Here is a 14,603-nt window from a genome sequence, read left to right as displayed (position 1 = left end):
CCTTTTTAAGTTTGAATATGAAATGCAGACAGGATTGATGAATAGCAAATGCTGAGAGACTGTTTGGGTAAAATTTGAACTGTCAGTTATATATTTAAGCTAATTGTTGTGGCATGTAATGCGTTGTTAATGTGTGTGTTGTATGTCATTGCAGGATGACTGAGCGGAGTTACGGTGTCCTGGAGATGCAGCCTCGCACCCACACCTTCATATTATTTATAGATTAATTTATTAAGGATGGAGAACCTGTCTGGTCTGTTTGGTGATGGGGATCTCAGCGACCTGGACCTTGGAGGGGACTCTTTCGGGGGTCCTACAGTCCCTGCCCCAGTCTCTGTCTCCGATCTGGACCTCAGCCCGTACTCCCAGCCCTCGTATACCAGCATTGGGTCGGGAGTGGGGCCAGGGCCGGGGCCACCACAAGGACCTGGTCAGAAGATGGCCATGGCCGGTGGTCCTCCGCCCCCATCCCCGCAGTCTGTGTACCCGGGAGGTGGGGGCTATCAGTATGGACCGCCCCCACCCGGCCCAGGTCAACAGCCTGCCATGAGCCAGTACCCCGGGGGGCAGTACTACCCACCTCAAGGCGGCGACGTTTACGGAGGGCGGGCGGTGGCTGGGGGCCAGGGGGTTCAAGGGGTTGGAGGGTGTTACTCCCAGCCTGACCCCTATGGCCAGATGCCTGGCAACTACCAGCATCCTGCGTACTCCCAGGGGGGCATGCCAGGCTACCAGAGTCACCAGGGTCAGGGCATGCCCGGCCCAGGCATCCCGGTCTCTATGCAACAGAACATTCCACAGAACTACCAGGGTCTGGCCCCCCAGAGCATGAGTCAGGGGTACCCACCTGGTTCTCAGGGCATAGCTTACCAGAGCACACCACGACCTCCCTACCCTGGCTTCGACCCCCAGCGACCAATGGCTTCCAACTCCCCTAGCATGAGCCCCTTCCCTGGAGGTGGTCCCGGCCCTGGAGCAGGGGGTGGCCCCCAGCAGTACACCATGAGGCAGCCATACCAGGGCGGGCAGCAGTATCCTCAGGGCCAAGTTCCTATGGGGGGGCAGCAACCGCCACACCCCAGCCAGGCCATGATGGCTGGCCCTAGACCTCAGGCTGACATGGCGCAGTACCCTGGAGCCCAGGTGCCCAATGGAACCCCGGGCTACCGCACCCCCTTCCCTCAGGCCTCTCCGCAGCTTTCCCCGCACCCGCAGCCATCCCCACGACCCCAGATGTCACCCATGCCCCGCAGCATGTCCCCACATCCCCGACCCAACTCCAACATGGGAGTGACCACGCCGGTGTCATCCCCTGCCTCCCTCCCAGCCACCTCAGCCCCCTCACCATCAGGACAGTTGGGGGCAGGTACAGGTGCGGGGACAGGGCCGGGCAGCAGTCTGCAGCAGCTGGAGAACATGGTGAAGCCTGTCCCACCCGGCAGAAACACACCCACCACACAACGTTGTACCACGCCCACCCAGTCCATGCAGTCCCCCAGCCACTACACCTCATCAGGTGTCTCTAGCCCTATGGCTGCTCGCCCACCTATGTCACCTGGCATGGCCAACCGGACTCCAATGGCCACTCCCATGAGCCCAGGAATGGGTCCTGGCACTGCCCGTCCCCCAATGTCTCCTGGGATAGGTCCAGGTAACAGCAGACCTCCCATGTCCCCAGGAGTTGGTCCTGGTACAGGACGTCCCCCAATGTCTCCTGGACTGGGTCCTGGGGTGGCACGTCCACCTATGTCACCCCAACACTGGCAGCAGCGGCCAAGCATGGCCCAGCAGAACTATATGCCAACCGGCAGCTATATGCAGGGCAGCCTGGCGGGGCCCAGGCCACCCCACCCCACCCCGCCCCAACAGTCACCCATTGCACCCCCACCACAAGATTCACCCATGCCGGACAGTATTTGTAATGTTAGTGATGGTAATTTGACTCCTAGCACTAGTACAGGCAGTGTGTGTGTGTCGCAGAGTAACGGGCCTGTGTGCACCCAGAGTGTCAGTAGCAATATAGTGAATAGTGGAGTGAGCGGTGTGAACAAGGTCGAGTGTGCCAGTGAAAGTGTAGACGTGCCCACCCAAGCCATCGCCGCCGCCGCCAACGGACCCGTGCCGCCCGTCTCCCCCGCCCACCACCAGCCCCCAGCACCCACCAACGTGCCTACCACTTCCAGCGTCCCTGGGAGTGTGCCAACAAGTGCCATGTCCCAGAATGGCATGATGCCCAATGCTATATCTGCAAATGGCACACCAGGTGGGGCAGTGGCAGCCAATGGCATGCCTCCTACCAGCATACCCAACATGGCCTTGTCTCCCCATGGCCCACAAGGTGGTGGTATGATGAGGTACTCGGGACCTCATGGCCCATGTGGACCATACTCAACCCAAGGCATGAGCCCAGCTGGCTACAGGATGATGAGTCCAGGAGGGTATGGACAGGGACAGATGCCACAGGGTATGGGAGGCCACATGACCCAGGGTGTGGGTGGCCACATGCAGGCTGGAGGGCCTGGTCAACTGCAACATAGCCAGTTGCAGAGGTCCATGGGGCCTGCACAGATGCAGCCAGGGGGACCTAACCAATTGCAGGCTGGTCCTAACCAGATGCAGCCTGGAGGACCAAATCAGATGCAGCCTAACCAGATGCAGACACCTGGACCCAACCAGATGCAACAGGGAGGACCCACTCAGATGCAGGGAGGACCTACTCAGATGCAACCTGGAGGACCAAATCAGATGCAGGCTGGACCAAATCACATGCAGCCAGGAGGGCCCAGCCAGTTGGGTCCTGGAGGTCCTGGTCAGATTGCACCAGGGGGTCCCATGCAGCTTCAGAGTGGGAGCCCCAACCAAAAGAAGGGGAGTGGTCCAGGCCAGATGCAGCCAGGAGGCCCCACTCAGATACCTCTCAACAGTCCCAGCCAAATGAGTCATGGAGGGCCAGGGCAGATGCAGCATGGTGGGCCAGGCCAGATGCAGCACAGTGGCCCTGGACAGATGGCACAGATGCAGCATGGTGCACCAAACCAGCTACAGCATGGTGGCCCAGGTCAGATGCAACACAGTGGGCCAGGCCAGATGCAGCATGCTGGCCCTGGACATATCCCACTAACCAGCTCAGGCCAAATGACCCCAGGGGCCCCAGGGCAAATGCCACCCCATGGCACTCCTGGTCAGATGGCATCGGGCCAGATGCCACCTAGACCAGGAGGACCTCAGGGGTCCAGAAGCCAAATGTCTGTTGGACCTGGTGGACAAATGTCCTCATGCCCACCTGGTCAGCGGCCCAGTGGACAAATGCCGAGTGGACCAATGGGTGGCATGGGGGCAAGAGGACCTGGTATGCACCATCAAGGTCCTATGGGTCCCACAATGGCAGGAGCAGCAGGGGGCCCCATGGGCATGCCTCAGGGTGGCATGGGCCCTGGTATGGCCTCAGGAATGGCTTCGCACACCATGCAGCCTCAGATGAACCTGGCTTATGAGCTACAGCAGTGCCAGCAACAGCTGCAGCAATACTACAAGTTGCCACAGAATATACAGACGCAGCAGAAGGTTAGTACGTAATCTCAGTAGTTTCTCCTGATAGGCATATCTTTATTCAGTCAATTTGAATGAGAGTTATGTCAGTACTTCATTTCCCTTCGTATGCCTCTGATCTATTTTGCAACAAGGCGATACAAACCTGCATCAACATTGACATTGAGTTTAGTTCTGTTAGGTATTAGGAATCTTAGCACATAAAATGGTAGAGGGTTGGATAGGAATGATAGTTTGACTGTAACTGCTTAATTCAGTACTGCTCTTGGCAGTGAGACCCATGTTGATAGTTTTTAGTAAATAAATAGTATATGTGGTGAAGAGATTACTGTGTCAACCCATAAAAGTGAGATGAAGATGTGGTATATTTGGGCTCATTATACATTGAATGTGTGAATTAAAGAAGCTTAAGACAAACCAGAAGTGTAAGTGAGAGGGTGAGGTGTTCACAAAACACAAGGAGGAAGGAAGTCTTGCTGGTCAGGATGGAGTATAACGGAAAGCAAATAGAAATTTGTAGGAATAGACTGTGTTGCTTTTTCACTTTTGAGTTATCAGCAGTTGATAAGAGCATTGATACATAGAATTTTTCTTGTCAAATTATTGATGATAAGATAACCAGAATTTTGAATGTTCCCACTGTGTTCAACCTGCAGATATTGCAGCTTCTACATAGCTACAGTATGCCATACATTACTGTACTATGTAGGATATAATTCTGTTTCAAGGAACATACAGTAATATATGAAAGAAGACTTGGACGTGGGTATGAAAATTATCATTTGGTACAGTTTGAAAGTGAATGAGTATATAAATTATATTGTTGAGATTTCTGGCAGTTTTTTAATTTGGTATTGTAAATCAGTCAGAACATTAATGTTGATGATACGAGACTTTCTTAGTGGATTGGCCACCATTGGGTGACCATGAGTGAATAATCTCACTACTGCTTTTAGTTACTGTTTTGGCTTTTTCGTCTAAATGTCCATAATTAACTTTACTGAATATACCCCCTTATAGCTGATGGTTGACTTCATTCAGTTCTAACCATCACATTATAACTTTTTGTGTTGCATTATTTATCACATTAACTTGTATTTACCGTACTATAATAATGACAGTAGAGATAGTCATTCATTGTTTTATCAGCCTGTCTCCACCTGTCTCTGCATTACACAGATTACTATAAACAACCTTTCACCACCATCCAACAGTACAGTACACAAACATGTTTAAGCAAATACATGGCCACCAGTCGTACAGAGTTTTCAGGAAAATTGCTTCATATATACCGGTAGAGAGAGAGGGGGGGCGGGCTATAACACACACACACACACACACACACACACACACACACACCTTCTGAAAGACACTAACTCATCTTGCCACACACTGAGTTGGCTGTCACTTTTCAAAGCTCCAGTACCAAAACAAGCAATAGTTCACAAAATATTAATCTGCTCCTGTCCTCACCGTGATGCAGACCCCTCACATCACGGAACTTACCTGGTGCACCTCACTCACAACACTTACGGTACCTCGTTTGTGTAACTCACGCAGCACTCTCTCACTAAGTGCACCTCACAAACATAACACATCGTATGCATCTCACTCACACAACACGTCGTATGCATCTCCCTCACACAAGACTTCCCTCATGAACTTCTCACAACACTTACTCATTCACCTCACTCACACAGCGTTTACTCACTTCCTGCACCTCGTGCATGCAAGATTTACTTATCTAATGCACCTCACATACACGATGCTTACTCACCTTATGCATGTCACTCACACAACACTTCTTCACCTCGTGCACCTCTCACACAGTGACTTTGTACACCTCACTTACACAACAGAGACAGTCCTTCAACACAGCCATAACATAGGATTTCTGGCTGAAGTGACAGGAATTATGTGGTTCATCGGCTTCAGGTGAACCATTGGCCATAGCAACAGTAGTTCCATAATACATGCCCATATTACCAATTATTTGCCAAAAGATAACACGATGGAAATTGTTTTTTATTTGGTAAGCTGTACAGTAATGCAGTGTTAAAGGCAGAAATAAAACTCATAATACTTTTGTCTAGTGTAGTTTAAAGGCAAATGTATGGAGATGCGTTGATGTACGGATGACACTGACTTATGCTAAACCAAGTAAGGTATAAAAATAAGCTTCGCAAAAAATTTCCAAGTCTCCAGCCACCAACCAACTTTTAAAACATTTATTAAACAACACTTTAACCTGACTTTAACCAGTGCCTTTAACCTGAGTGTGTTGTTGCCACGGTGACCGGACACTTCTGGCCTTGGGTGTTCCACTTTAGTTGTCCCGCACATTGCACCTAAATTAAAACAGACCACCCAACACACCGATTTGCATTTACCGGGAATGTCTGCGGGTCGGTAGGTGTAACAGATTTGCAGGGCACTGTACTTGTTTATCAGTTTAGTAGAATCATGAATAAACTTTCTGCTTGTACCCTTTGTGAAATAAGTGGTCATGCAGTGTAATATGCCCGCTATGCAGCAGTGCTAGTTTCTCACAATTATGGAATTAGTATATCAGTTTTAAGAAGACTTCATGAAAATTCCAGTCAGGTTGGAAGCAAAGGTTACGTTGTATATAATTACAGTAACTAAGCACTAGTTAAGTACCGGTAATTATAACTGGATTTCACATTAGCCAACAAGTCTCTCTATAAAAGAAAGCAGACTCAGTATTGTAGAAGGAAGCTCATTGCATTAGGATATATATTTTTTCCTCTACAAATCAGTTTGGCTTCACTTAGCCTACCCATGCCTTGTAGAGACGGGCTTTGGTGATGCGATGGTGTGTGTGAGTACATCAGGATGAAGGAGTCTCTCTTTCTCTCTCTCTCTCTCTCTCTCTCTCTCTCTCTCACACACACACACACACACACACACACACACACACACACACACACACACACACACACACACACACACACATACTGGTACTGTATCTATCTATCTATATAAATATAATATTTTTATTTATTTATTTATTTATATATTAGGTTATCTACAGCATTGAAGATTTGTTTCGAGTGTAAGGTGCATGAGATGAGTGTGTTGTGGTTTGAGTGGCAGTATTATCGTGGAGGCAAAGTGGATTGTTTATATCGTATTGGTACTGAAGTAGAAAAAAGTATGGCCACATTGTAGTTTAGACAATAACATAACTTAGGTAATGTTATTGTCTGTGTTGTAGTAGGTAGTTTTATTCATTTATTTATTTTTGTTGAAGAGATGGATATTTTATGGAACAATAGTAGATGAGTAAGGTGGATGATTGTTTCATGACCTTGAAGTCACAATTATGAAGCATAACCATGGCAACTTCAGTTTTCTGGGTTGGTGCATTGTCACGGTGGTAAAGCACACACACACACACACACACACACACACACACACACACACACACACACACACACACACACACACGTTCTCTGTGCTGTTCCTTCTTGAGAAAGTACCAGTAATAGCTCATTAGTAAAAGCAATGGCCATGATCCAAGTACTGTATTCAGCCACCAGTATCTATATCCCATAAACCAATTGCTGTCACTCTAGCTAATAGGATGCATTTCATTTAGGGAGTGGATTGGCTTCAGTTGCTTGGATATTTTGATTCAGACTGACCTTGACGTGTGGAGCCAGGTATCATCAGCAGATACTTAGGCTGTTTCTGTTTGGGCTTCTCTCATAAAAAGGCGACTAGTTAAGAAAAATGTGTTTACCTGAAACGCCTCTTTGATTTATACTTTTCAATTTGTGAGTTCAACTTTGAAGTACCTTATTCATTGCTGTCACATTACTTAATAATTATGTACTGCCTTTTTCGTATAAGATTTTTTTTAAGAGTGTGCCTGATTGTTGTCCATCCTACCTACACTGTCCCAGTAAGTTGTCCATCTTCTCCCACCGTGAACCTCGTTAATTATTATTGATGTTGGCAAAGTACAGTTCGGTAATAGTTTCCCTGAATGAGGGCTGTCTGCAATATATATATTACCGGCTACAAGAAATACACTCTCAGAAATTGTATGAGAAGTACAAACACAGAGGTAGATTATAAATGTTTTTAAGTTTAATTTCGAGTCAGTAGCGGAATTATATTGTAGCCAAGTACTGCAGTAAGTAGGTGAAAATGGAAATCAGTGTTTTGAGTGTTGGGATCCATTATGTAGGCTCGAAGATGCCGTGATAAAGTTCTCAGTAGCAGTGTGATATTTTGCAAATGTCAAGGACAGATCTGTTGTTTTCGTTGTGGTAGATCGGATGTCCCACTGGATAGTTGACTTACTAGGCAGGGGATGGCTGTCATATACACATGGTTGATGATCGTGCCATATTGTCAGAATGAGTTGTTAATATGGTATGCCTAGTGTACCGTAGTTGGCATTTCTCTCTCTCTCTCTCTCTCTCTCTCTCTCTCTCTCTCCAAAACGTGCACTATTTGTACCAAATCTCTTCAGGCTGCCTCTTACACTATACAATATTCTCTTTCCATCAGTCTTCATTTCTGCCGCACACTAGCCCATTTATTTCTGTTATTCTGACATGCACACCCATGTTAAGTTAGCGAATTGATCTCACATTTAGTGTTGTCATCCCTGGAAGCATGTGCGATGGAAGGGGGGGGGTGTACAAATGGTGGGGAGTGGAGTGTGCACAGGAGTGGGTAGAGAGGGGTGCATGGGTGTGTGTAATGACAATAGGAGTGCCGGAGAGGGAATGTGGAGCACAAGCAGTGAGTTAATGTGAATGGAAGCAAAAATTAAATAGTTGCTAAAAAGATGGAAGTAGTGGTTTTGTGAGAATATAAATGGAGGCAAAAGTAAAATATTAGTAGTAAGGAGTAAGGAGTATTTTAATGTTGGTGACGGTGAACATAGGTTATAACAAGCACAGTAAGCCCATTGTGACAGAGATGGCGGAAGACAGTACCGGCATTTGAGAGAGAGAGAGAGTGTGTGTGTGTGTGTGTGTGTGTGTGTGTGTGTGTGTGTGTGTGTGTGTGCTACAAGGCAATTTCAGCCCAGGAGAAAGCCATGAGATAGTAGTGAAGGGGTTAATGAAGGCTACAAGTCCCCTCCAGCCTAAAAAAAAAAAATGTAAACAAAATATAATCGCCTGGTGGTAGCGAGGGGAAGATAAAATAAGTCATAGTAGAATGGCCAACCAGTAGCGTAAAATCTCAGACAAGTGATGATTGTGGTGGGGTAATATGACGCTCAAAATTACCTGTATGCTGAGGTAAATTAAAGCACCAAAAATAGTAGCTGTGTAAGATGGGGAATAACCAACAATTTATTATCTTTTTGCCCTAACTTGGCCTAAATTCACTCTCTCCATCTTGATTGTTGAGGTGAACAGTGAATTGACACTTGAATATTATGCTTGTCACGAAGAAGTGCTATGGATGTAGAGCTGTCACTAATCTACGTGGAATAAGGTATCAGAGGACTTAAATCTGGGCCAGGTTAGTGTGAAAGAACTACAGTAATAACGTGGACCATCGGGGATCCAGTTAACGAAGCCATGAGAACCAGTTGATGATAACGAAACTAGGTAAAGGGTGTGAAGCCTCAGTGTAAGTTAGAATAGCATGAAGCCTCTACAATGACCTACCGTAAATGAAAACAGCCTTAGATACGTGATGAACGAAATCAAGTGTAGGTGAAATAATTACCTATATTAATACCTGAAACTTCATGAAAATAGTAATCAAGTACATAAAAAAAATGTGGACCGGTCAGGATTTTATAGATATAATACGTTGTTTATATGAAGCTTTATATTATCGATAACCGTCTGATACTTAATAAGCGGAACCCTGAAATATAAACCTGAACCCTTCAAAACGAAATTGTAAACAGGAAACCGACAAAAGTATAACAGACAGGAGAAGACCTCACCCTTCTGACAAACGTTCAAGGTCCTACTCAAGGCTATAGCGCGAAAATTTAAAGGAACGTTGTTGTTGTTGGTGCCGGTTTTTTTTTTTTTTTTCATTCTTGAGATGCATGACTTTGTGACTTTCATTTTTTTTTTTTATGGCATCGGCTTTGACTTTTTCGTCCCCAATTCAATCACCTGTTTCCCAGATAACCCTCAATCATTATTCCAAAAGTTCATCTCCATTTAAGAGTTTCCATAATCTTGCTAACATACAGACAGACACATTGAACCAAGAACATGACCAAGGCGTAGGAAAATTATTAATAATTGTTAGCCAAAAGTATGAGATAAATTCGTAACATAAATTTAACATCTTTGTGTTCAGTAAATTATAACTTTTTTTTCCTGCCATCTCCAGTCGGTTTTATTCAGCTTATTAGGGACTTTGAACTGGGGTGTTATGCTTAGAAAGTTGGTGTACCTCTTTTCCTCTCATATGTGCACCCCAGCTCTCTCTCGTTCTGTTCTTCGTCTTTCTCTTCTCCAGCAGTGTATCACCCTCTCCATATACACTACCCTCTTTTATCTCTATACCTCGTTCTGGGTATGTTCGTTCACGTAACTCTCAAACATAGCCTACACCCCTTAGCCCCCCCCCCTCTCTCTCTCTCTCTCTCTCTCTCTCCTCTTCCTCCTCGATCTACCTCTCTGCGACACCCGATACTCCTCCTCTGCTCCCTTACCTTGTCTCGCCATCTCTTTTCTTGCAACATACTCCCTTACATTGTCCTTCAATTTCTGTCTTATCCCTATCTCCTTTGCTGTCTTCATCTGAGGGAACTGGGTTAATCCTACCGACCCAGTCCCAGGACGTGGTTGTGTGAAATTCGATGAGCCTTAGCTGTATGATACAAGGTGAATCTCCTTGGTTACTAGATAAATTTTGCCCTGTGGCTAGATGTCATTCACTTTAACCCAGATTTTCGTCCTTTTGTTGCTTATTTTCACGTAACTCGGTGGCAGAGAAGGGCAGTGCTATGGCTCTACATCCTTGCCATGGAAGTTCGTGACTAGCATCGTATTTTAGTGTCTGTCAATTTTTACAACCCAGCATTCAAGACAGATGGCAAATTTAGGCCAAGTTAAAGTGAACAGAGTGTAGTTCAAATTTACCTTCCAGTTTGACAACACTGGACCATAAACTGAACTGAATGGGGTTTTGTGTTCTTTATTGGGTGAAAAGAAACCATATGTACAGTGCCATACCTTCCCACATTCACTGGCTCGCGTTTATTTGTCATACTACTGTGAGACAACTAGTATGAGAGAGAGAGAGAGAGAGAGAGAGAGCTGGTGCTGAAGTGGTTATAGCCAGAACTGTGTGTGTGTGTTAGAGAGAGAGAGAGAGCGAGAGCTAGAGAGAGAGGGAGAATGCTGTGCTTACTACCCACTGATGTTTCCAGTTGTAGACATGGGCTCCTGTGACTCTAAATAAATCAGAATTAAATAAAATGCTTCCCTCAAAATTCTCCTTCCACCTCAATCCTGGTCTGTCTCATCTTCACCTCTGCAGCCACGCCTCTCATACGCCTTCAAGGTTGCGTTTATTGTCTTGAGGATTTCCCGATTCAGAAACCTTGAAGGAAGAGTGATATTACTGAGCACAGCGTGAATGAAAGATGATGCGCTTTTGGAATTGGTTTTTGACGTATTTGGGTGATTCTCTCTCTCTCTCTCTCTCTCTCTCTCTCTCTCTCTCTCAGGAACTTGGGTAGTTTTTCGAAGTGCTTACGCATTTATTATTATTATTATTATTATTACTGTATTATTATGTATCCCAGTATTTCCCTTCCCTGATTTATGCGGTACACACCAGTGCTGATATTTAAAACTAGTGGATAACTTTAAGTTAAATATTGATGTTAAATTACAGGGGCCAGGTAATGCTTCATCGTTTATTGCCCTTAATATACGTGGTCATTATTGCAACATCGCCTTTTAATTTAGTAATTGTGAGTTAGCTTTATCACTTATTGCTTTCATTATACTTTAGGTTACCGGTATGTAGGTGTATGGATTCTGCTTGCATTATTTTTACGTTGTCCTTCCAGGGAAATATTTACTCTGCTACTTACCTTTATTTCCTTCACATAGTGTTGCGTGCTTTTTAATTTATATAATAATTGTGAGTTTTATCGGATTGATCTTTCCTAATTAAAATTAGTTAAGTGATTTTTAGTGCCGGTATTTAATTTTTGTGTTCTAAAAAAAAAGAAGAAAACTACCGTACTGTACCTTTTCTTTATCTTTTCTTTTGCGTTGTGTGCTGTTATGCCGCCATTTTGCCCTTGTTCCTTATGGTGCGTGACGTCATGTTTGTATTAGTTATAACCCTAATTCACCACACAGTCAGGTTTATTTTTAGTGTTTTCGTGGCATATATTCTAGAGTTTGCTTCACCGTAAACATCACCATTTATCATAGCGCATTGGAACGAAAGTCTTTGTAACCAGTATAATAACATAGGCTATATTGGTGTTTTTTCACTACGAGAGATCTTCCCATGATGAATATATTGATGTGGAGGAAAGGAGGTAGAAAGATCATCGTAGGCTGCTGGATTATTTACCTGTATTGCTCACCTGTTCCTGTCCTTTAACCACGAGAGGCCCGTCATGTATAATCGTCTGGTCATATACTTCAGATTAATTATAAAATGCGTGGACTAGATACATACCGTACTGTAATGGTTTATACTGGTACACAGTGTTGGAGGAATTTATGTACCGTGTATGTAGAATATTGTGTACTGACGTATTCTTACAGTGGTCTTGTTATTTGTATGTCTCATGTCGATAATCATTCACTCGTAGCACATTTTGACTTGGTAATATATAGTGGTTCATTACAAACTCACCATTCCATCCATTTTATAAACTCATCACTCCATCCATTTTGTAAACTCACCGCTCCATCCATTTTCCGCCATAGCTACTTACCGTCTCTAAACACCTTCAGGCCCTGGACGTCATCTCTAAGCTTAGTAAAGTTGTCTTGCGTTGGCCAGATTAAAATAAAAAAATAAATCGTCCTTGGGCAGAAAGACTTAACGTGAGGAAACTGGCTTGGGTGGAATTTGCCTCGACTAGTGTTTATTTATTTATTTTTATTTATTGCACTTTGCGATGTGTACTACTACTATTTGGTGTTTGTTTAACCGCACTGACTTCTTGTTATATTTATGCATCTCACGGACAGTTTACTTGAAATCTTCTCGCAGTGGAGGGATTAATAAAAGCTGTATGTAGCCCCGTCAGTTCAAAAATTCTTAGTAAAATCGCCTGGAGATAGCTAGAATATCACTGGAATTTAAGGAAGAGTCACCGGATTCAGGGTTAAAGTACCGTACACAATTAACTAGATTATTACTATATTTTTCAATGGTTAATACACCTGGATTAATCGGAAAAGCTAAATTTACAATGTCGCCACAACGAATGAGTGAACGTGGTAGTCTACAAGGATATCTTGGTATGGCTGGTGTGTGTGTGTGTGTGTGTGTGTGTGTGTGTGTGTGTGTGTGTGTGTGTGTGTGTGTGTGTCGCCAACGATACTGTATGTGACATGGATCTGTGCCGTTGCAAGTAATTTTCGTGTACACCGATTTAATTTTGTCATGCCAGTACTTGAAAGGTAGTAAAAAAAAGTATGAGTAACATGGAGTAGTAAAAAAAAAAAGGTATGGGTGCATGATCATTAGCTCTTGCACAACCGTGGTTCAGTTTGCCTAAATCTTCCTTTTTGGTTATAAAATGTATCAGACCATCCTTCTGTTGTAGATACATTATTGAGATCATGGAGAGAGTGGTGGAGTTCGAACGGTCTTAATTTTCCCGTTTGGCAACTTACAGTCCAGCATATTAAAGCAACAGGACGGTATACTCTCTCTCTCTCTCTCTCTCTCTCTCTCTCTCTCTCTCTCTCTCTCTCTCTCTCCATATTGGCTAAAATTATAACATTACCTCGAATCATTATCTCAGTATTAAATACTTAATTGGAATAATATAATCACACTAAAATGTAGTGCTTGTCACGAAGAAGTAGTTTGGAGAGGTTGCGGAGTCTTATATTATTTTTTTTCTGCCACAAAGCTATGTGGAATGAGTTACAAAATACTTAAATCTGGACCAAGTTAAAAAGTTACCCGGTAAGGTGAAAAACATTATTGAATCCTGTATAATGTTTGTGGTTTGGGTAGTGATTATAGAGAAAGAGTATTGGATTCCTTAGAGCCGAGTTCGTGTATGCAGGTATAGACGCAGTTAATTGGTAAAATAGAGGTATATTTTGTAAATTAATTAGGCTAGGAATAGAGTGATTTTTTCCGCTCGTTAGGATTTCCGGGAAGATATCATCATCGTCATCATCACCATCATTGTCTTTGTCATCATATTCCTCCTCCTCCTCCTCCTCCTCCTCCTCCTCCTCCTCCTCCTCTTCCTCCTCCTCCTCCTCGTCATCATCATCATCATCATATTCATGTTTACGTAAGGTAGGGATATACAGAATAGATCTCTTATATTTCTCTCGGTACATGATTCAGAGGAAAATTCCCAGTTACAACCTCACCCACTCCCACCCCCACCTCTCCATCTTGCCTCCAGTTTCGTGGGATGAACTGTATTTTAATTTTTGGCCATTTGACGGGCATATTATATCATCATTGTAATGCTGTCATTATGATATTTAAATAAAGTTTACTGCATACAACTCAGAGCAGTAATTTTCGTTCTCTTAGATTGATTTCGTTTTGGCATCTCAAGCAGTTCTGAGTTGGTTACCTGTCACCGTGTTCACAAAACTTCTTAAGCATAAATTGTTTGTAAGATCGTACTGTATACTGATGCCTCAATCTCAGTAAAACAGACGGATATTTTTACGCCAAAGTAGAGTAAGTATTGCATGACATTAGTGAGAAAAACGTCTGGCTAAATAATTTGTATAGGGCATTGTATTTTACAGTACTTAATTCAGACTTGTAGTAATATAGGCAAGGAGTGTTCCAAATTGTTGTAGGGTTGTTGAAGGGTTCGGCACAGCTTCAGAGAGTGGTGGCGATGTGAC

The 14,603-nt window shown here is 44.2% G+C and overlaps 1 protein-coding gene across 1 annotated transcript in view; it reads left to right on the top strand.

Annotated features, from left to right (window-relative positions):
- The first annotated feature begins 237 nt into the window (after positions 1–237).
- The window catches only part of LOC145410369 (uncharacterized), a 112,147-nt gene continuing 97,781 nt past the window's right edge, over positions 238–14,603 (top strand). Inside the window, exon 1 of the mRNA XM_080280520.1 lies at positions 238–3,564. Within this exon, the coding sequence (XP_080136646.1) occupies positions 238–3,564 (3,327 nt within the window). The remainder of the gene's footprint in view (positions 3,565–14,603) is intronic.

Source organism: Coenobita brevimanus, chromosome 85, assembly GCF_032717465.1.
Source record: "Coenobita brevimanus isolate Jiangsu-jjx chromosome 85, ASM3271746v2, whole genome shotgun sequence".
In the NCBI taxonomy this organism is placed as follows: domain Eukaryota; kingdom Metazoa; phylum Arthropoda; class Malacostraca; order Decapoda; family Coenobitidae; genus Coenobita; species Coenobita brevimanus.
Note: the sequence above shows the minus strand (reverse complement) of the source record. Positions and strands in the feature narration are given on the sequence as shown.